General features: G+C 45.9%; 1 protein-coding gene across 3 annotated transcripts in view; it reads left to right on the top strand.

The window, feature by feature from the left end:
• Nucleotides 1-23,349, top strand: part of LOC138580212 (alpha-2-macroglobulin-like protein 1) — a 328,254-nt gene that overhangs the window by 219,570 nt on the left and 85,335 nt on the right. For all 3 annotated transcript variants that reach the window (XM_069650567.1, XM_069650566.1, XM_069650565.1), the window contains exons 20-21: nucleotides 11,229-11,355; nucleotides 15,210-15,331. In XM_069650567.1, coding sequence (XP_069506668.1) covers nucleotides 11,229-11,355; nucleotides 15,210-15,331 — 249 coding nt within the window. The remainder of the gene's footprint in view (nucleotides 1-11,228; nucleotides 11,356-15,209; nucleotides 15,332-23,349) is intronic.

Genomic DNA, 23,349 nt, shown 5'->3' with positions numbered 1-23,349 from the left:
CAGAACAACCTGTCAGTGGGTGTTCAGTGGTTTCATAACGTGCAGTCTTTTATCCTGACGTAGATTTATTCTCGGGCCTGTCCTCCTAAGGGTCGACAGGAGGTTCAACCGTAATTTCATTGCAAAAAGTCTCCTCCATGGGTCATGGCACGTGATGAGGTAAGCAAATGGGCGAATATACAAAAAGCGCTGGTTTTAAAGGTCCATCAGAAACGTGGATTTCCCCCACAGGTGTTCAATATTGGCTCTGCGATGCCATTCATAAGATTTCTGAGTTACCCGATTCTTAAGCACAGTCTCGTGCTCTGAATAATCCACTGTGAGGCGTGTATTTTTGTGGAATGCCACGTAATGCCTTCACTGCTCTTTCATTTGTTCACAAATAACACCCCCACCTGCACTAGTATACCAGCCATATTTTGTCACGCCCAGAATTTTATACTTCTTCATCCTACTTCTACTAATATTTAGGGTCCTAATTCCTCTGTATGTACTCTACCGGGGTACTTTGGGGGAGGCCTAATGCCCACTACCAGATGTTGCCTTCCAATGTCTTGAGCCACAGCACAGCCCTTTCATTGAGCATTTCCAGACCATATAAGACTCTTGGGACCAGACTGGTGCCATACACCAGTATTAACCTTCTAGGGAACAGCCTGCCTAAGTCATGGGGAGTTTTATGATCACCGTAAACTTGCACAAAACCCTGTTAGTAATGTATTTGTGACTGGCTTGAATTGAGCAAGTTGGAGAGATGAGCACACCTAAGTATATATGTGCCTACTTGTCCTGCCTTGCAATCTATTCTCCAAACATAGTTTCTGGCTAATCCCTTCCGTCCCACCTCCATGATTTTGGTCTTGGACTGGTTTAGTTCTAACCCGTTGTTTTGAAAGGACTTAAGTGCTGTGAGAGCACTTTGCAGGCCGGCAGGTGTTCTATCGATAAAAACTGTGTCGTCCACATACATTAACCATCCTACCTGCCTACTGCCTATTTTTGGGGGAATGTATTACGTTCATCTAGTATTGGTCTTATTCAGCAAGGTAGAGGTTAAATAGTACCAGTGCCAGAACACAACATTTTTTTAATCCATTACTGGTTTCTACGTTATCTGTCACAAATCCCTCAAGGCTGGTTCTGACGGCGGCCGACGTCCCAGTATAGCATAACATACAATGCATTTAGAAGATATTCCTTGATACCCCAACTTTCAATTTCTTAATTGCACCCGCCCTTTTCTCCTTGCAGAATATGGATTATGACCACATAGGGAATCTATAGGTTTAGCCACATAGAGTTCTTTGAAGTACCCTACACAATCTGCGAAGGTGGCGCAAAGTTAAGGTGACTTTGGCTGAATTTCAGGGGGTTTGTTGCATTTAAATCTCACCTTAACGTCCCTGCAACTAAATATTTTTCCTTGAATTTCAAGGGTTTTGTTATTCCACTGATTTTTAGAACGCTTCCAGACAATTAGGGGAAAAAAGCTGTGCCAGTGTCCAGTGTCTGTCTCGTCCTTTCCTCTTTTCTCCCTTGATGAGGTCTCTAGACAAGTCTGATGCATGAAAGTCTCATCAAAACAGGTCCCTGCCTGTCCTTCTGAAACCATCAAGGACCACATTGACACCCTTGCTCCTGCCCTAGCTGATTTCTACAACCACTCCTTTGCATTAGGAGTTTTCCCCTCCCCTCTGAAGCATTCTCTCGTGCACCCTCTTCTCAACAAACCCACTGCTGACCCTTCTTGCCTGGCTAACTATCGCCCAATCTCCATCACTCCTTTTCTGGGCAAACTCCTGGAAATGCTGGCCATCTCTCAGCTTAACCTTCACTCAGATTCTGTTGGTTGTCCCCATGACCATCAGTCTTGCTTTACAGCTGCCAGAAGCACGGAAACTGCTCTCCTGAACAACCGAGAAGATCTGCACCCCAACCTTTACTCTAATATCCCCTCTGTCCTCATCCTACTCGATCTCTTCTCTGCCTTTGACACGGTCAACCATACCATCCTACTCAACCCTCTCTGTGACAACCATGAGAACCTGGATATCACCTATCAGGATTTTCCCTGGCTGACCTTTCCTCTCTGATTGACCCTCCAAGGTCAAACTTTGGTCCTTCCCTTCATCTATCTTCCTTTCCACTTGCTGTGTTCCCCAGGGGTCTAACCTCTCACCCTGGCTTTTCATCCAATACCTTGTAACTCTCGCCACTGCATTGCCATTTTCTGCTCCAACTTTCAGTGTTAGGCTGATGACGCAACTCATTTTCAGGTTTCCCTTGGCCGCCTCTTCTCCTTCTCTCATCTCTGATTGCCTATCTGCCATCCAGGAATGGTGTGCCACCAACGAGCTCTGCCTGAATGCCAGCAAGACGGAGAATCTCCTCATTGGCACACCTTCTCCGTCCTTTTCTTGTCACTCTCTGGCCAGCCTCCCTTGGCCCTCCTACCAGCCCCACCTGCAAGGCTAAGAACCTCAGGGTGATCTTTGATTCCATGCTTTCCTTCTCTGCCCACATCTCTGATGTCTCTAAAAAGTCAAACTTCCTACTGCACCTCCTCAGAGGTACTCTTCCTTTCCTCTCCTTCCCCCAGAAGCTCACTGTCTCCCAAGCCCTGGTTATCTCTAGGTTGGACTATTGTAACAGCTTCTTTCTAAATCTACCTGCCTCTCGTCTCCACCCTTTCCAACTCATCCAGAACAGGACTGTCCTTGGCCTCAAGCCCTGGGATCGTATCTCGCCAGCCCTGAAATCTCTCCATTGGCTCCCAGTGGATGAAAGGATTAAATTCAAAACCCTTTGCATTGTCCGCAAGGCTTTTTGGTTCCTGGGTCCAAAATACCTTCCGCTGTCCCTCGGTAAATACCTCCCCTCTCGAGCTCTTTGCTCCTCTACCTCTAACTCCCTCAGGGTCTGTCGTTTTTCAAAGAAACGAGCTGGGGGCAGATCTCTGTCTTCGGCTGGTGCCTCACTCTGGAACAGCCTCCATTCCACTCTGAAACCTGAGGAGAACCACCTCGGGTTCCAGAAGCACCCCAAGATACTCCTCTTTGCTTCTGCCTTCGCCTCTGCTCCCCCAGCTGATCTCTCAGCACCGTGCACCTGGCCTACCCTCTGACTTCCTGGCCCAGGTACCTGCTCACCCTGCCACCCACCCACACTGCCTCCTGGCAATATCTTTCACTGGGGTCTCTATCTGTACCCATACAGACCCCACTCCTCAACCCCCCGCACTTACCAGACACACCCTGTCTGGTGCCTTGAACCCAGCACTTGCCATTTGCTGGCTGCATTACCACTGTTTGCTGCTTTTATTATTTATTTATTATTTATCTGTTTTTAACTCTGCTCAGCACTTTTCCACTTCTCCCTCCATCTTTGCACTTTTTCCCCTTTCCCTCTCCCATGCATTTGCACGTTCTCAATATCACTGGGCCTAGTAAGATCGTTGTTTTTGTTCTCCCTTGTTCCCCTCCCTTGCCTTGTCGCGCTCTGAAACAATTGTGTACGAGCGCGGTACAAATAAAATATCAATTCAATATCAATATCCAGGATTGCACACTCTCTTGACACATTGTGGGCAAATACTCATGACTTACTTGCCCTCTCATCATTTCCCCTCCTCAACCACATGTGTGGATTTTAACAATACTCTTCATAACTTGAAAATTGCACATACCATAGTGTCAACCAAATATATAAATCCTTATAGAACTATGTTACGCAAAAAGTGTACAATTGTGGCATTATACACCCCCAATCTTGACTGTGAGACTATAAATACCAGAATGCAATTCAGCAAAAGGCAGTGAAATGGTCTCTTAGTGCAAAACCTTCAAGGGCGGACAGTAGCAGGGTTTAAAAAAAATAATGTGGATGCAATGTGTAATGAGATATTTAGAATTGGGAAAACACACAGCTTTCGGGACTGTGACTGTCTCCCATCCAAGCAGTAGCCGAGGCTGACCCTGCTTAGTTTGAAAGCAAGGAAGGATCTTGCCCTGCCCAGACCATGCTACTCTATGTGGTATTGTAGGGGGGGTTCATTTATCAGGCAACATGGCCTGTGGGGACTGGCCCCTTCCTTGCTTTGAAGCTAAGCAGTGTTGGTCCAGGTTACTCCATGGATCAGAAACCCCCTGAAGCTGTAAACATATCTATTATTTTTATTATGTATAAAAGATTGCAGGCTTTGAGAACGCACCATTTTTTTATTCAATGTGTAGTAAGATTAAATTATTTACAGAAGATCACACACTTTGGTTAAGTAGCGTGTACAAGCCCCTTGTTTTATGGCTGGTCTCTTGGTGACCGTTGTGATACATCACACAACTCCAGGTAACCGCATCTAGGCAGCACTGAAAAGGGGAAAATGATTAGCTGCAAGAACAACAAATGCCCATTTACTTTTGCCCCCAAATCTGGCACCCATGAATATACACACAGTAAGTGACCATATATTTTAAAGTGAAATATACAAATGTAGTTCAATTGACCTTCTCCTTAGAACAGAATGCGCAAGACAAAATAGTATTGGACTTTTAAAAAAAATAATGAACACCAGAGAAAGAACCTGATAGAGAAAATCTTCCAATAAATATGCTGGCAAAGTCTAAAAGGTGCTCACCTTTTATTGGAAAACTAAATCCCAATGTGAAACAAGTGCTTATGGTATTGTGGGTAAGCGTTTGAACTAGGAGCTTGACAACCTGAGTAAAAGCCTGGTTCCAAATACTTGAGCAAGCTTTCCAACAACCTAAAGAAAAAAACAAGGGGTTGCGTCCTCCCTCTGAAAAAAGGTTATGCGCTCCACCCACATGTGTCCTTTACTAGTGCCCTGAAAAGCAGCCACAATCAGGGGAAAATAACTGCACCAGTATCCAAGATTGAAAAATCTCGTGGGCAAATACCCATGACTTGCTCACCCTCTCATCATTTCCCCTCCTCACCCCCATGTCTGGATTTCAACAATACTATGCTTTGTAAAGATACCTTGAAAAGTACACATGCCATAGTAAGGTACTCACTCAAGTATATAAATCCTTATAGAACTATGCTAGGGAAAAAGTGTACAATTGTGGCATTATTACCCCCATCTTGACTGGGAGACTACAGATACCAGAATGCAATTATGCAAAAGCCAAAACAATGGTCTCTGAGTGCAAAACGTTCAAGGAGGCTGGCTCCTTTGAATCTAAGCAGGGTCTGTTCTGGTTGCTGCATGGATGGAAGACCTGGACAGCAATCGTGTCACTGGACATGGATTTTTCACGCCCAACGTAATATAGCTGTAAATAAAAAAATTAAAAAACTGTAACCACAGGTACTGATCTACACATACCCTCAGCTATCTATCGTCCTTTACAGCCTCAAATATAGCCGTGAATGTCTGAAAAGCGGCAGAAAAAATGCTTTCCTGTCCCCCAGCCCCTGATCAAGTGCCCCATCATCTGTGCCCGCTCCCCCACTCCCCAGATGGCCTCCTCACCTCCACTGCCCTCACCCATTCCCTCCACAACACACACTGTTTCTGTGGTGCAGTTTGCTTTGAGATGTAGGCTATTCGCAGCTATAGCCAAGGCTATAGAAGGCTCTGTGTTGCAAACTCAGTCCCTAGACCCCCTCCAACTCCCAAATTTCACTTGGTGCCCTCTAGCCACCACACCCACCCCAACCTCTAGCCTGATTGCATTTGCAGCATTTATGTGTTTTCTGACCTGCATATGGCTTTTTTCGTGTGTTTCATTTTCCCATATCCTCGGCTATAACCTCGAATATCACTCACATTGAGAGAAAAACAAGATGGAGGCTGTTTCATTTCTATAAACGCTCAGTTTTGGGGAATTCCCTGAGACATGGCTATCTATTTTTGAGAAGGGGTATGCCCTTCTCCGTCACATATTTAAATAACTACTGCACAAATAACCCTAATCCAAGCATGGATTGTGAGTCGACGCTTTGTGTCGAAGTTGTTTCGGACCTGGTCCAAATCCATCCAGTGGTTTGGGCTGTGCACTTTGGCAAAAATGTACCTTATTTGCCTATGGGAAAATTAATGGGAAGTAGGCCGCAACTTTGGAAAAACATTATTTTTCTTATTTATTAATGTATCTTTATGAAACGTTTCAGTCTGGGGGGGAGGCGTCTCTCCCTAATCACTTTCAAAATTTCGGTCAAATACGTTACTCGAATTTTAAGGGGTTCCTATAGGAGCCCGACTCACCTTAACTATATATGTATATGTAGATATATATAGAGAGAGGGTGAGAGAGTTGATCCATAAGGAAACCACGAGTCGATACCTTAATTAGGTTAACAAAAATATTAATTTGTTTATTTGTGAGCTTTGGTGGTATTTCACCACTTCATCAGGCAGGGATTGAATGAAGCCTTTGAAAATGTTTACAGTCCTTCAGTTTAAAAAGCCCCTACTGGAAATCCTTTTTTTTTTCCTATATCTGTGCCTGTCTCTGAACCTGATTTGTAGTTTTTCTTAGAGAGGCATGCATCAGATGTTGAAGTCCCCCACACATTGCGGTCTTCAAGGTCTAAGTGGTACACAGTGTTAAGTGGGCAGGGGTTAGTGGTACTGAAGTGAAGGGAGAAAATACAGTCCATCCGTTTAGAGTGCTTTCAGGAAGACAGGAGGCGGTGGCGCAGTATCACTCATGGTAGTTGCAGTCCATTGTAAAATGTGGTATTTCAGATGTCAGGCCGTTCCATTTAACCCCTCTCTCTTGGTCTGACCACTCTCTTCTCTCCTCCCACCTGCCTCCGTCACCATGCATTTAAAAGCCCTGCCAACCTTGGTCATGAACATCCGTTCGATGAAACAAGTGTCAGCTCCTGCCTTCACTTCTATATTTATCCCCCCTTGCCCTCCCAACTCAGACTCTTCCACTGAAACTGCTCTCAGCACTGCCACCTGTCCATCATCAACACCCTTGACATTCTTGCCCCAGTCATGAGGATCTGCTTGAAACCTGCCTCTAAGCGCAACACTTGGTACGACTCTGAACTTGCAGACCTGAAACGAAAGTGCAGAGCTGTAGAACGGAAGCAGCAAACCTCAGGCTCATCCTCTGACAAAATGGCCTGCTGCCTGCTCCAAAGACTCTGTATTCGTGCCAAGAAAAGGGCCCGCATTTAGGCACGGATATATGGCACAGCCAACAACACTGCTGAACTTTCCATTCAAAATTGCAGGGAACTTGTGAACCCTTCCACAGTATCCTCCTCCCCTATTCCTTCTCAGGCCATTTGCAACACACTCGCCACTCACTTCACCACCAAAACTCAGGACATCCAGAAAAGCCTTGTCACTCACTCTCCCAACCCATCCTTCACCCCCTTGCCTCCCTTGGCCACTCGCCTCCTCCTTCCTCCTTCTCCCTTGTCTCACCAGAAGAACTCACCTTGTCCGCTCCATGAAGGTCTCTTCCAAACAGATTTGCCCTTTTCCTCCAGAACCATCAAGGACAACATTTGCTCTCTCGCCCCTGAACTTGCTGATCTCTGTAACCACACCTTTGCTATGGGTTCTTTCGCCTGCTCTCTCAAGCGCTCCCTTCTGCGCCCCTACCTTAATAAACCGTCATCAGACCCTTCCTGTCCAACCATCTACAGCCCCATCTCCATCACCCCCTTCCTCAGTAACCTGCTGGAGAAGTTGGCCCTGTCCCAACTAAACTTTCACACTGAACTTGTTGGCAGTCTCCACAACCATCAATCTATATTCCGAGCATCCGGAAACACGGAAACTGCTCTTCTGAACACCCATGAAGAACTGCGTGCTTCCCTGGATTCCAACTACCTTGCTGTCCTCATCCTTCTTGATCTCTCCTTTGCATTTGACATGGTCAACCACTCCATCCTCATACAAAGGCTCCATGACTCCCTTAGTATCTCAGAGCGAGCACTGGACTGGCTGACCTCCTTCCTAACTGACTGTTCCTCCCAAGTTATCCTGAACACTTTCTCCTCTCCTACTTCCTACTCCACCTGTGGTGTCCCCAGGGCTCTATTATCTCGCCTTGGCTCTTTAACATCTACCTTACCCAGCTGGCACTCCTCATCTCCTCCTTCTCCCCCAACTTCCAGTGTTATGCTGATGACACAACTCTTCTTCAAACTTCCTGTTGACCCTCTTGCACCTTCCATTATCCCTGACTGCCTTTCTGCGATCCAGGCCTGGTGCACTTCCAATGATCTCTGCTCAATGCCAGCAAAACTGAGATCCTTCTGATTTGGACCCATGCACCCAACTTCTTCCCATCACTCTTGCCTTCTTCCATGGGCTATACCCCTGCTCCCTCTTCTGAAGCCAGAAACCTCAGAGTCATCTTGGACTCGAGGTTTCTGTCTCTCTCCTTCCTCTCTCACAACCAGGACATTGCAGATAAGTCCCATTTTCAGCTCTTCCTTCTCAATGGAATTATACATTTTTCTCACCTTCCCCCAGAAGCTCAATGTCACCCAAGCCCTGGTTCTCTCTAGGCTTGACTATTGCAATAGGCTCCTCCTGAATCTACACTATTCCAATCTGCAACCCCTCCAGATAATCCAGAATAGGGAAGCAAGACTTATCCTTGGCCTCAAGACCAGGGACCGCATCTCTCCTGCCCTAAAAAGTCTTCACTGGCTCTCGGTTGCTTTACAGATTAAATTCAACTCGCTCTGCATAATCCACAATGCTGACTGGGGACGGGGACCACAATATCTGCAACTCTCTCTTACTACATATTCCCCCTCTAGACCTCTGCGCTCCTCTGGCACCAACTCCTTGTTGTTTAAAGGGTTTTGCTAAACAGAGGACAAGAGGCCGATCACTTTCCTCAGCTGTCTCCCTTCTTTGGAACAGTCTCCCCCTCCCTTTTCGTCTTGAGCATAACTTTCTGAAATTCCGGAAGATCCTCCTTCTTCTCTCCATTCTCTCCTCTGCTAATCTCACAGTTGCTTGGTTGGTGTTCAGGGCCCTTATGCATCCTCGGGGCCCTGGCCTCCCACACCGAATCGCTTCAGCTTCTGTCTGTCCTCAGCACTTGCCTCGGCTCACCCTCCACCCTTGGAGGCTGGCACTTACCTTACAATGCACTTCACCTGTTGCTCACCCATGAGCACCCCAGCACCTTTCCTATTCCCTCTCCGTTCTGCACTTGCACGTTCTGAACACTCACAAGGCATAGGAGGTTCATACCCATCCCCCCGCTGTAGTTAATATTTATTTTATGTATTTTTAATTGTTTCTCATCCCTTGTCCCCTCTGCTGCCCTGCGGTCTCTTTGAAACAGTATTTACTTCCTGTGTAAGCGCTAGCAAGCGAACAATAAATGAAATAAATAAGACCAGTGGTGGCACAATCGTGCACATATCAGTGTTCTGCATCAAGAAGGCTGGAAGCGGGGAGGCAAAACCATTAATGTGTTAGGGCTATAACTCGTGGAGCCCAGTCCGCTGGGTTTATGTCAAACACCATAGTGCTATTGTGTTATATCTGATATATAATATATTCCACAGCACAGCTGCTGAGTTCAAGACTACCCTATCACCACCGGCAGTGAATTTCATTGGTTTGGTTGAGTGAGGGCTCGCACCCGCCACCATACAAGTGTGCAGTGAATGTGCCACATTTTACTAACAAAAACAAACCGCTTTTATTCAAAGAAAAAGTCAAAAAAGCAAAATGGTAAAACAGGACACTACAAATAAAGTTATGGAAGTGAGAAGCACACTATCTTTCAGGTTACCTGCAGCCACCTCCTCCTCCTCGCTCATACCGGACTGTCTTTCCACTATTCAGTCTTGGTGTGCTGCAAACAACCTCTGCCTCAACGCTACTAAGACTGAGATTGTTTTCATTGGGACCCCTGCTCCCGCTTTCCCACTTTCGCTGTGGCCGGCCTCCCTTGGCCCTGCGCCCGCACCCTCCTGTGAAGCAAGATACCTTGGGGGTCATCTTTGACTCCACTCTCTCCTTCTCCTCCTCCCATATTGCAGACATCTCTAAAAAGTCTATCAGCCTCACCTCCTCAGAGGTACTCTACCTTTCCTCACTTTCCCCCAGAGGCTCACTGTCTCCAGAGCCCTGATTCTCTCCAGCCTGGACTATTGCAACCTCCTCTTCCTCAACCTCCCTTCTTCTGCCCTGCGGCCTCTGCAACTCATCCAGAACAGAACCGCAAGATTTATCCTTAGCCTCAAGCCCAGGCACTGCATCGCTCTGGAGATGAAATCTCTTCTCTGGCTCCCCTGGCTTCAAGGATCAAATTCAAGACCCTTTGCATTGTCCACAAGGCTTTCTGGGGCCTGGAACCTACCTATCTGCAATGCTGCCTACCTAAATACTGTCCCTCACAAGCCCTCTGCTCATCTACCTTGAACCTTCTTCGAGTGAGCCGGTTCTCCAAGCAGAGATTTAGAGGGAGGTCCTTATCCTCAGCAGGTGCCTCCATCTGGAATAACCTCCCTGCCACCCTCCGTCTTGAGCAGGATCTCCTTAAATTCCGGAAACTCCTCAAGACTTTCCTCCTCTCCTCCTCCTCTCTCCTTCTACCCTGCTAACCCAGTTCTATTTTTTCCCTCCCTTCCTCCTCTTCCTTACAGCATGCTGAAGGGCCGCCGGGTGTACCTCAGAGTCTCACTGGTCCCTGGCACCCCGCCAGTTCTCTCTCGCACTTGCCTCAGGACCCTACACCCCACCCTCAATTAATGCACTTGAAAAATTAAACCAAGAGAGTGGCTCTCTCTGCACTTACCCCAGTCTCAACCAACCGGGTGCACTTGATCCTCCCCCACCCTGTGACCCTCTGAGCACTTGTGCGATCTGTACGCACTGCGATTGAAGATAGTCTGTCTCCCCTGTCTTCACCCCTTAATTACACTGTTAAATCTGCAGAATCACTGTCAGGACTTTTTGCTGTCTCCCAAACTGTTAAATGTACTTTCATGCACTTACCTCTGCCTGGGCAGACTATTATCATCTCAGAATTTCAAGAGCTCTGAGTGACTGATTATTTTCTCCCCATGTTCCCACTCTCCTTGAATGCTTTGGAAACCTTGCCTGTGTATAGGCTATATAAATAAACAATACCATACCATAATAGGGAGGCGATCAATTTTACTTAAAATATTTGGCTCGATTGACAAGACTCTGAAGTTGATGATGACTGCAGGGCAGCCTTGAGGAATTGGTGGTCTCACTCTCTTCCCCCTCTCACACACAGATCCTGACGAAGCTGGAGAAGTCGGAGGAGTTCAAGTTGGAGGCCCGCCCGGAGGAGGAGTACACCTCCTGCCTGTGCGCCGATGAAGGAAAGACCTTCTATTGGGACGTGACACCTCTCAAGCTGGGTAAGGCCTTGCGAGAGCTGATGCGCCCAGTGCCTAATGTTGATTTGCAAAAACCATTGCAAAACTAAGATCGTGTCACAGAGACCATTTCCAAGAACCGTTCTGTGAAAGAAAACCTATGGGCTTTAGGGAAAGGTCTGAAAAGTAATAAAAACGGGAGAAGCGGGGGAGTTGGGGGCAAGGGGCTGAAAAGAAACGAGAGGAGGGAGGTATGAATGCCCTTTAGAAATCTTCACAAAGCATAGTCTGTACAGTGAAGGTGGGAGTCTTTGACCAAATGATTGCTCTACATCAAAAAGTCTAGACCCCTTGCTTTGTGTTTAGTGTTTTTGAAAAAAAAGCCATCACTAAAGGCATTCTTTTTACATTTGCTCATTTATAAACTAAAATCGGTTGTAGAACAGTATGAAACGCCATGCAAGGGATGACTGTGGCCCCTGGCTGGGATGAGCCCTACGTTCTGGGGGTAATGTGACATCATGCAAGGGATGACTGTGGCCCCTGGCTGGGATCGGCCCTACGTTCTGGGGGTAATGTGACGTCATGCAAGGGATGACTGTGGCCCCTGGCTGGGATCGGCCCTACGTTCTGGGGGTAATGTGATGTCATGCAAGGGATGACTGTGGCCCCTGGCTGGGATCGGCCCTACGTTCTGGGGGTAATGTGACGTCATGCAAGGGATGACTGTGGCCCCTGGCTGGGATGAGCCCTACGTTCTGGGGGTAATGTGACATCATGCAAGGGATGACTGTGGCCCCTGGCTGGGATCGGCCCTACGTTCTGGGGGTAATGTGACGTCATGCAAGGGATGACTGTGGCCCCTGGCTGGGATCGGCCCTACGTTCTGGGGGTAATGTGACGTCATGCAAGGGATGACTGTGGCCCCAGGCTGGGATGAGCCCTACGTTCTGGGGGTAATGTGACATCATGCAAGGGATGACTGTGGCCCCTGGCTGGGATCGGCCCTACGTTCTGGGGATAATGTGACGTCATGCAAGGGATGACTGTGGCCCCTGGCCGGGATCGGCCCTACGTTCTGGGGGTAATGTGATGTCATGCAAGGGATGACTGTGGCCCCTGGCTGGGATGAGCCCTACGTTCTGGGGGTAATGTGACGTCATGCAAGGGATGACTGTGGCCCCTGGCTGGGATCGGCCCTACGTTCTGGGGGTAATGTGACGTCATGCAAGGGATGACTGTGGCCCCTGGCTGGGATCGGCCCTACGTTCTGGGGGTAATGTGACATCATGCAAGGGATGACTGTGGCCCCTGGCTGGGATGGGCCCTACGTTCTGGGGGTAATGTGACATCATGCAAGGGATGACTGTGGCCCCTGGCTGGGATGGGCCCTACGTTCTGGGGGTAATGTGACGTCATGCAAGGGATGACTGTGGCCCCTGGCTGGGATGGGCCCTACGTTCTGGGGGTAATGTGACGTCATGCAAGGGATGACTGTGGCCCCTGGCTGGGATGGGCCCTACGTTCTGGGGGTAATGTGACGTCATGCAAGGGATGACTGTGGCCCCTGGCTGGGATGAGCCCTACGTTCTGGGGGTAATGTGACATCATGCAAGGGATGACTGTGGCCCCTGGCTGGGATGAGCCCTACGTTCTGGGGGTAATGTGACGTCATGCAAGGGATGACTGTGGCCCCTGGCTGGGATGGGCCCTACGTTCTGGGGGTAATGTGACGTCATGCAAGGGATGACTGTGGCCCCTGGCTGGGATCGGCCCTACGTTCTGGGGGTAATGTGACGTCATGCAAGGGATGACTGTGGCCCCTGGCTGGGATGAGCCCTACGTTCTGGGGGTAATGTGACATCATGCAAGGGATGACTGTGGCCCCTGGCTGGGATGAGCCCTACGTTCTGGGGGTAATGTGACGTCATGCAAGGGATGACTGTGGCCCCTGGCTGGGATGGGCCCTAAGTTCTGGGGGTAATGCGGCACCACATGTGACAGAAAAATCAAAATCCACACACGTCATTAAATGCAAACTTTTATCTAAAGCTACCAGGAAAGCTATTGGTTTGTGTACGCGGAGTGCACCCCAACAACACCTCAAAGGTGAACACACTCTTGACTTGACCCACAAGAGCCGAATGCCTGGCCAAAAGGTGGTGGGAGAGGTATATGGAGAAAGAAAATCGTTAAAAAAAAACGAATAGGAGAAAATGGTCAATTAGGCACTGTAAAAAAAACGTACAAAATATTGTTGAGTTAGGGTCCCCCCGCACCCCCCGCTTCCCTTGATCGACATTAATGGAATTCAGGGATGGCGGGGGTGACCCCCGCTTCCATAAAAAGGAAAGTGGGGGATAAATAAAGTTTTAGAAAAATTAATTAAAAAGCGCCCTGCGGCAGAAGTCCTCGCAGGGAAAGGGTCGTGGGGCGAAACAGCAGGTAACTGAGCCGCAGAGGTAAGTTTTGATGGTAGGGGCTTGGAGCGTGGGGGATAGCGGTGGGGCATAGCGGGCTGGGGGATGTACGTGATTTTGATACAAGCATTTCAAATTTGTCATTTTCGAATTGGAGATTTTCGTATACAAAATAATCACGTACATCCAATATTTGGGGTTTGTATTACAGTGGAAGCAACATCCATGAACTAAGAGCTCATGGCTGTGACCCACTCCTGTTCCCATTCCCTTGTGCAGGTTGCCCTTTCCTGGCATTTATGCCCACTGCAAGTCAAGTGGGCTCTGTGAGGGCTGCATGCGCTCTAAGTCAAATTTCACGTTTCAGCCCATTTGGGGTGGGGGTTGGCTGGCCTGTGCCCCCCTCTTACCTGGTGGCCAAGGACAGTGAGCCTGCCTATATGACTATTACAAAAATCTAAATGACCACCTTCCCAGCGCTTTTTTAGAATTCCCCATTGCATTTTCATTTAAAACATAAGTCTGTTTTGAGAAAAAATGAAAAACATTCCAATTTCATTCATTTATTTTGCCCATCACATCCACTTTGCCGTCTACCTGCCGCTCTCCAAACCCTTAACACACGTGTTGCTACATGCTCCCACCCCTCCCCAAAATCTACTGGGTTCACTGTTCCCTTACTTTTTTATTACACTTCTAATTCTGCGCATTTAACGAGTGATGACATCTTCCCTGGTATCATTTCCGCACTTGATTCATTTCTCTCTTCCTTCCTCTTTTCCATCCTCCTTCGTATCCACCTCCCACCATCCCATGCCCACCCTGTTCTTTTCCATAGCGTTAAGACCCGATCCGGCGGGCCAGATCGGGTCTTATCGGCCCGGGCCTGAATTAAAGGCCTGAGAGAAGTGAGGGCTTTTAACAAGGATCCCTGGGCAATATGACCCAATCCGGCCCGCTGGACAGTCTTAAGGCTATTAGCACCCAAGGTTTCCAATCCAGAAAAGCAGGGTGTTAAAAAAAAGTCTTTTCATTCAACGAACGGGATGTGAGCAGCATCCCGTTCAATGAATGTAAATACTGGCACAAGATGGCTGCCATGGATCTGGAAGGCAGTGCTCAAAATGGAGCCCCTCTTTCATTTGCATGGCAGCCACAGAGTGGCAGAGGGGCCACCGCAGATGGAAAGAGATAAGTGGGGTGGGGGTGGAGGGAACCCTAAAAAAAAAAGATAAGGGAGGGTGGGGGGCAGATGGCTCTGCAGGGGAGCCTCCATGTTCCATGAAATGCGGGCTGAAGTAGGCAGTTTCAGCCCGTGATCCAAGGAACCTGATTGGCTGCACCCTCCCACCCCAGGTGCTAATTTTCCTTTTACTTCTACATCGCATCTCTCTCTATTCACCTCCATGATAGTGCCTGCCTCTCCCGCCACCCTTCTTAAGCCCTTCTTACCTGATGTTTCCCCCCACTCTTCAGGTGAAGTAAACCTGACCATCACCACCGAGGCTCTGGACTCCAAGGAAGTGTGCGGCAATGAGATCACGGTTACGCCCACCGAGGGACGCATTGACAAGCTCATCAAACCCATCCTCGTCAAGGTCAGTAAATCAAAGGAGAAAGGACCGTCTCCTTCAGTCTTTATGCCAAGCAAATAATGCCATTGTATTGTTTTACATGAGTTACATATTTACTGTTAGAACAGAATATGGTGATAAATGAAGCAAAAGGTTAATAAAGGGACTTTGGTACTAAAGGACATTATGAATGCAAAAAGGCACCTTAGTTTAAACATTGACTGTTTCCAAGTGTGTCCCTCTAGTCTTTACTGTGGTTGCCATACGTAGAGTGCCTTACTATTTCCTTTATCTGTGATTACAATATGGAGTTTAATTCTTAACAATGAAACTACAGGTTTTCAAGGTGAGAATTCTGAATGTTCTGATCTTCCATAATCTAACTTCATATACAGTGAGATACAAAGAGACTTGTGTCATCGCTGCAGAAACATACCATCATATAGCGTTAACACCCAATCCGGCTGGCCGGATTAGGTGTTATCGCCCCGGGGCTCGAGTTAAACTGCTTGGGCCTTTAAAGAGGGTCCCCGGGCCGATAAGACCCGATCTGGCACACAGGAGAGGGTGTTAAGGCTATCATCACCCTGGGTTAGAAAACATTTATTTTCATTCAAGGAATGGGATGTCGCCTGGTGCTCCACATTCCTGAATGAAAATACTGGCACAAAAAGGCCATAGGAGCCCCTCTTCCATTTCCATGGCAGCTGGCAAGGGGAGACAGAGTGCCATAATCAGGTAAGTGGGGATAGGGAGGGGGGTTGGGGTTTCTAAAGAAATGACATGAACGGGAGGGTGGGAAGAAGATGGTACTACGCGGTGGGGGAAGCAGCCATCGGTTTCCATGGAATGCAGGATGAGATCAGCAGTTTCAGCCCACGATCCAAGGAACCTGATTGGCTGTGCCCCCGACCACGGTTACTAATAATGTAAAATCACCGCCCAACTGCCCACAGACTGTGACATCATTCCAGGTTTCCTGTGTCAGGATGTGCTATCACTCCTCGAAACCTGAAACATACTGTGATTCCACTCCGTGAAACTGAGCCATCACCACAGGAACCACAGCAGTGTAATCACGCCTGCAACCTGATATCACACTCTCACATCAGCCCTGCACAGCATTTGTCTTCCATTGAAGGTTTCTGAAATTGCGAGGCCTTCACAGCTACCTTGCCTGGCAAACTCATTAATAAAATTAATTTGTTGACGCTTTCTTATGATGCTTTCATTATGGTATGAAATACATTAATTCATTGGCAGATAACATTTTTACCCTCTTCTGATGCTTCTGCTGTGTGCCTTTTTCTTAAAACAAGAAGTGTCATCTAACAAGAGATTGCAAGACGCATCTATTTTTGTCTCCCGTCTTTATTTTTTAAAAGGATTTTAATGATATATTACAAACGGGTTTTAGGTAAATAGGCGAACAACCACATATATTCTGATGGCGCACAGCACAAAAGAAGGAAATTGAAACAAATTGAGAAGGAAACATGCAGATTACATCAATCAAGACATAATTAGATTCCTCAATTGAGAAGCAGACAATGTTTTAATCAATTAACAGTAATTATTCCTAACAGGGTTTTATACTAGTCTGGTCCTATTAATTCTACCTCCCCCCCAAATTGTATTGATACTCCAACTCCAGATATAAATCTGTTTCTCCAGGGTGCAAGCTTCCCAGGGATCAAGGATCCATTAAGAAGCTGTGTGGCTCTACTTATGCCAATCAAACCAAACACCAGATCCTCCACCACGCCAGATCTACTCTTTCACCAACCTCAATATATTATTGCCTTAGATTCTATTATACTTGGTAATGATTTAAGCCGAAATACTTGAACCCAGAATCCATATTGATAACCACAACAAGCCAGCATATGAACTGAATCTGCTCCATACAATTAACATCTTGTGCAGCTTGCCTTATCAAATTTGTCCCAGAAGAATAATTTCTTAGGATAATTATAAATCTCTAACACCATCTACAGCAGTCATTTAAATTTTGCAGGACTGAGTCTAAGGTTTTCTTTATAAAATATGTGCATGGGTTCCCATCCCAGTGTCAAAGTCCACTTCTTGGATTTAATGTCCAAGTCACCATCCTTTATTTTACTAAAAAGATGATATAGTGCAGAATTGTGAATGCTCATAATACACGTGCATTTAACAAGCAATGGGTTTTGACACTTATTTTAAACCATGCATTTCTTAAGGGGATCACGGCTCTGAAATTATTTTAAAAAGATATAGGATGTAGGTTACATTTCCACTCAAAGTAATCAAAGGTCAACAGATCTAACCTTGCAGAACATCACCCAGTTCTTCAATTTAAGCTGGTGGATGGATTTTATGTATGTCAACCTAATACATTGGAGCCCATGGAGTAGTTTTCCATTGGGGGCTACATTTAGTTATGCGTGGTATTTGCATGAAATTACACACATGGATCCAAATATTAAAGTAAACAGTTTTCTCAATTTTTTAAGAAGTCCAATTGCCAGTGTTTAGGTAGAAATCAGAATATATCCTTCTCTTCTAACATATCAATCATTAATGAAAGTCCGGGAGAGCTATTCACCACCCTTTGAGTGGGGGATGGCCCCTATCAAAAGTCTATACCGTGTTCCTTAAATCTCCAACTAAAGCTGGGCAAAAGATTTACCAACCGGCGGAAACAGTTCTGTTAAAGAAACAGGGAGTTTGCAGAAACTATATAAAATGTGCCAAGATCGTGATCTTAATCATGTGCCATCTAAACAGAGCTAACATCAGAAGATTCTGCCATCCTTTTAGTGTGGGGATCATTTCAGAAAATACACTTTGGTAGTTAAATGTAAATATTTGACCCTGATCATTGCAAAATTAACACCGAGATGATTTACATGGGCCTGGTTTCTAGTTGATATGTAACCAGAGTTGGAGCGGGCAGTTTTAGCCAGTTTTAACTTGTGCATACCAAAAATGTTACAAGATAGTTTCTTTGTTCCGTAATGTCCCTCAAGTCATTACCTCAGTACAAATCCTTGTACAGATGGTGCTACAAGTACCAACATTACATTATTCAATTTGTTGGTCATTAATTGAGAGATGATTTTACTATTTGGAGTTATTTTACCTATAAGAAGCTCAGTCAGTTTTGGAGTTATTCTTTTTCAAGAAAGTAGCAATTGTGGCTTCATTCCAATCTTGCAATAGCAAAATAATAATTGGCTATTTCCTTAAAAAGAAGGACATTAAATGAGTCAAAAACATTGTAAATGTCTGCATGAATGTCATCTGAGCTCCTAGGCGTATTGTTTGGTAAGATTTTAATAATACCTGTTAGCTCATTCAGACTCAGGGGGTTCTTTTATATCTACCACCAGTTCTGTTGGAATTTCTGTGCTTGATATGTTATTAAAATAAAATAAGAGCAGAATGTGATTAGTTCCTTGATCATTACAGGCATCTCAGTACAAACCTCCATGGTTATTTTGGGATCTTGTGTCTCTTGCCCAGACTTCCCTTTAATGTTATGGATCTGTATCATGGCTTTCTTCTCTTTGGATTGTTTGTAGGGATAACACATTTCCCAATGTAGTGCCTAGCTCATCTGTCTTATTTGTGTGCATTATGGCTTGAACGTCTATTCTTGGGCATTATAGCTCATAAGTCTATTTCGTTCTTGTATGATATGGTAGTGTCAGAAACGTAACTCTGAGCACTTGTCCCAAGTCCATCCTGTAGAGAGATTCATCAGAGGGGCATGTTCTATTTGCAATCCTTTGATCAATGTTACAGTTTGATTTGAGCTTACTGTTCAGTACGGCATAACCACTAACCTTGAGGTGGGGCAAGTGCATGCAACACGAAAGGTAAGCCACACCTTTCTTAAGAACGGAAGTGTGACAGAGCGGTCCCACACTTCTATAAGTACTTTAGGTATAACACATAGTAGAAACACACAGTGTATGAATAAAAAGCGATACATATCATACAAGACGCAATACACCTTTATACTACATTGTAGTTCCACTACCCAGTGATAGGCCCATTACATATTGAAGGCAAGCTGTGGGAGAAAAAGTAAAGCAACCATTAAAACACACTGTCGCAAATTGATCTATCAGCCGTCCGGCCAGGTAAAAACTCTGCCCACTGCTCACATAGGGAGACTGATATTTTCTTCTGTTGCGAACAGGAGGAGCATCAGTTGCTGGGTGATCAGAAAGAGGAACATCGGCCTCTGTGCCTGCCCAGAGCTGATTTTTGCTCTTGCTATATCTTAGATAAGTGGGCATCAAGTAGCCTTCCTTTTCGCATAGCAGTGAAACACAACCATAATCATAAGAACCTGTCGTTTTACTCACGGGGTGCAGAAATCCTTCTGCGAACTCTTTGATTTATCCTAATGCACAGAGAAAATGGAGCAAGGCAAACAACAAGCAGTGCAATGCTTGTGATATGCTATCCCAGCAATACACTTTACATGCAATCACCAGAGACCAGGAAGACCAAAGTCAACGCACAGGAAGACCAAAGTCAACGTACAGAAAGACCAAAATCAATGTTCAGGAAGACCAAAGTCAACGTACAGGAAGACCAGAGTCAACGTATACAAATACATGTTTTACTTCCATAAATTACCACAAGGTCCCTCATTCCGATCTCACTAATCAGTATGAGTTCCAAGACTCATCAAAAACCAAAATTACAATAACCACAGCTCAGATCTTTACATAAGATGAGTCTCAAATCCCTTCCCTTTAGCGAAGCCCTTGGTGTCATCAATTCACCTTCTGAATACTAAAGCCCTCTTCCCAGCTGTTCTCTGAGGAAAGGTTTATCACTTCCAAAGGTTCTTAAACCATTTCTATTACTTCAAAAACAAACCAATAATTCAATGAATGAACGTGTGCATCTAAAATATGGAGCAAAGCACAATGCACAAGGACCAGAATTGCTCACAGTGCAGTCAAGCGAATTTAACATCAATATTTAAAATGCAAGGAATACATCTAATCATGACATTTAGGCGAGTCTGCTAGTTAAATTGACAAAGACGAAAGCCCCCAGTGAGTCCTATGGACTGGATTCCATTATATCGAATATTACCCTACAGAATAGATATCTGCCATTATTGTCAGAGGCCTTTGGAGTAGTGACCCATCATTAGAGGCTCTAATTGTACTCATGCCTGTGGACAATGTAGCTGAAGACAGATTTATTTTAGGAGACTCTCTGGAGGGGGTAAGAATCCCGAAAGAAAAGCCCCAAGTAACTAGCACGGGAATGCAAACTATAGGGGAAAGTATTGGGGAAAAGTTGAACTTGACCCCTGAGTTGATGGAAGGGTCTCCCAGCTGAGGATGTAAATGTAACTCTGGTGTCAGACTAAACGGGTGATGTGTGAAGTTGGGAAGTTTAAGGAACTGGTCGTTAGCTTGACCAATATAACCAAAATCCAGGGGGGGAACAGTTATTTAGGTTGTATAATGAGTGTGTTCATTCACCCGCCAGCTTAGCTGGGTGAGCTGTGCATTTAAAAGGGGCTAAAAGAGCTCCCTCAATTTGTCATCAAACCAAGGTAATTAGTACTTTTGAGGAACAAGCACAATCAAAAAAGAGTCCAAAGAGGTGCGTACGGTAGCTGATTGGGTGAAACCCATTACAGACATTATCCACAGGCACAAGCCATCCTCCAGGAAGTATGGGTAAAGGTAGTCTCTATTATTCTCCACACTCAAATTGATTTGTCCCCATGACTGCAGAGTCCAACATAGGAGGGGTGGAAAGGGGAGCCTCCATCTAGATGTGTAATTTCACAAAATGAAGATCTGGGGATTACGAAAATAGGGAGATGCTAACCAACAAGAGTATACACTGGGTATGCTACGTTAGAGGGTGTACCTCAGTGATAAGGGTGGACATTATCATGCGTAAAAGAGGGAACATGCCTAATGGTCCAAATTATTTTGTTCAGTTGATATTCAAAGAAAAGCGACTGGTAGACAGCCTTTTGGCCATTGAAGAAGGATCCCTTTGCGGTCCACCCCCAACCATGGAAGTCAATCTGGACTCTGTCAACGAAAGAGGTTTAAATCTCTGTGTAACTCCATGTCCACGGGTGATGAGATCAAAGAGGTTGATTAACAGGAACCTTCCTCTGGCTCAGAGGCCTTGGTTAAACCTAAGGTAGCCTGGGTATTGTCTTGGAAAGTTGCTGTGATTGACAGTCATATGACGGACCTGGATTGGCTGGTTATTATTTCTACCAGCATGAATGTTTGTATCCAGGAAATGTGAGCTTCAACTTTGATTGAGGTCTCAGGATTCAAGGTTTTTAATGCCCTGGCAAAAAAAATGCTAGGGGAAGACCATGTGGGGGTGGGGGGATTATTAACTTTTATTGAGATAAGTGCCCAGAGCAGTTCTGATTTGCAACTGGTTGTCGTTAAAAACAAGGTTGGGCATACTCTGCTCGTGTTCAATTTATGTACAAGGTGGTATGGCTCCGATCCATTGGGAACCATGACTCTCTTTTGCAGGACTTGATCTCTAGGGAGGTACATTTAACCAATGGTCCGTTGAGCGCTATTGTGAGAGGTGACTTTAAACCTGATGTTTGAACCTCTAAAAGAACTGAAGGGCCTATGGGATGAGGTTGACCAGGCATGGGATATCCCGGATCTGGAGGCAAGTTCCCCGTTAAGGGCACACAAACCTGTCTTGGATTCAGCAAGAAACTTGTCTGAGCTCAACCTCATGGCCTGTAACGGGAGATGTGGCGGGAACCTGTTGAGGAATTTTCCATTGTAAAATGTAGAGACAGTGACCATAAACCACTCCCTTTGGAAGTGCAATTAAGCGGTGGGAACTGTGATAGGCTGGTACCTAGTGTGCCACTGGAAATCAGTGCAAATGCTAGGCATACCGGTAAATGGGATGAAATCGAGGAGGCAAGAAATAATAACACTCTTTACCTTAGGGCACTGCCTAGCATTGAAAACATCTTTGGGGGGATTGAGTAACAGAGAAGGGCTGATCGAGTATGATTGTTTGGTTACCGGTATTAGCCCCTTATTCACTAATCCTGCTAATGAAATAAGGCAGGTGATGGTGGTCAGAAACCTCGGTTTGATGAGGAGTGCCAAATGGCTAAAAGGGCAGTATCAGACTGTATCCAGCGGGGTGGGTAATGTGAACAAAGAGGAGTTACGCCATTGTAGGTTCAATTACATGAGCATTACCCTTAAGAAAAAGGAGGAAAGCCAGAAGCTTGAACTGGAACAACTCCTAGAGGTGCCTTCTAGGAATGACGTTAAGTCATTCTGGGCTTTGGCGGCCTGCAGAAAGAGGAGCAACAACCACGATTCATTGTTTTATCCCCCCTGAGGATTGGTTTGACCATTTCCACGGGCTGTACGAAGACGTGGTGGGGGTGAATGTGTGCATACCAATGGTCCTGCGTCGTTTGGATGTAACAGTTCTCCAACGATTGTCATGCTGTTAGAAGTCAAAAGTACAATTCTTAATTCCAAATATCAGAAAGCCCCAGGTCCAGACAGGATCCCCGTTGATCTGGACATGTGGTCACCCGTTTTAGCTGAACTTTTTCAATCTGTGGCCAAAATTAACAAAATTCCTGACCCTTGGAGAACTGCTGAAATAGTTCTGGTATATATAAAGGGGGACAGGTAATTACAGACCAAACTCCCTGCTTACTGTTACTAGAGCTTTTTATTCTAAAGTTGTCTTAAATAGCTACAGGTCAGTGTGACCTCAGGCAATCTCATCTCTCACCTTCAGGCAGGGTTTCAGAATGGGTTTCAGTACTTTTGATCTATGTTTCTGACTGTCCCTGAATTTATATAAATAAACTGTGTTGAAAGCAATGAAAGTATATGTGGTCTTCATCGTTCTCCATACTGCTTTTGACTCTGTACCCAAAGACTAACTACCACGGGTTACATCCGAGCAGGGGGTCCCAGCAGAACTGGTAAGAGTAAGGAGAGAACTGTATTCAAATAACTCTGCAGTTGTAAGATAGGGTT

The sequence above is a fragment of the Ambystoma mexicanum genome, chromosome 3p (assembly GCF_040938575.1).
Source record: "Ambystoma mexicanum isolate Mex_15411 chromosome 3p, UKY_AmexF1_1, whole genome shotgun sequence".
Classification (NCBI taxonomy): domain Eukaryota; kingdom Metazoa; phylum Chordata; class Amphibia; order Caudata; family Ambystomatidae; genus Ambystoma; species Ambystoma mexicanum.
This window is presented reverse-complemented; position numbering and strand designations above follow the sequence as displayed.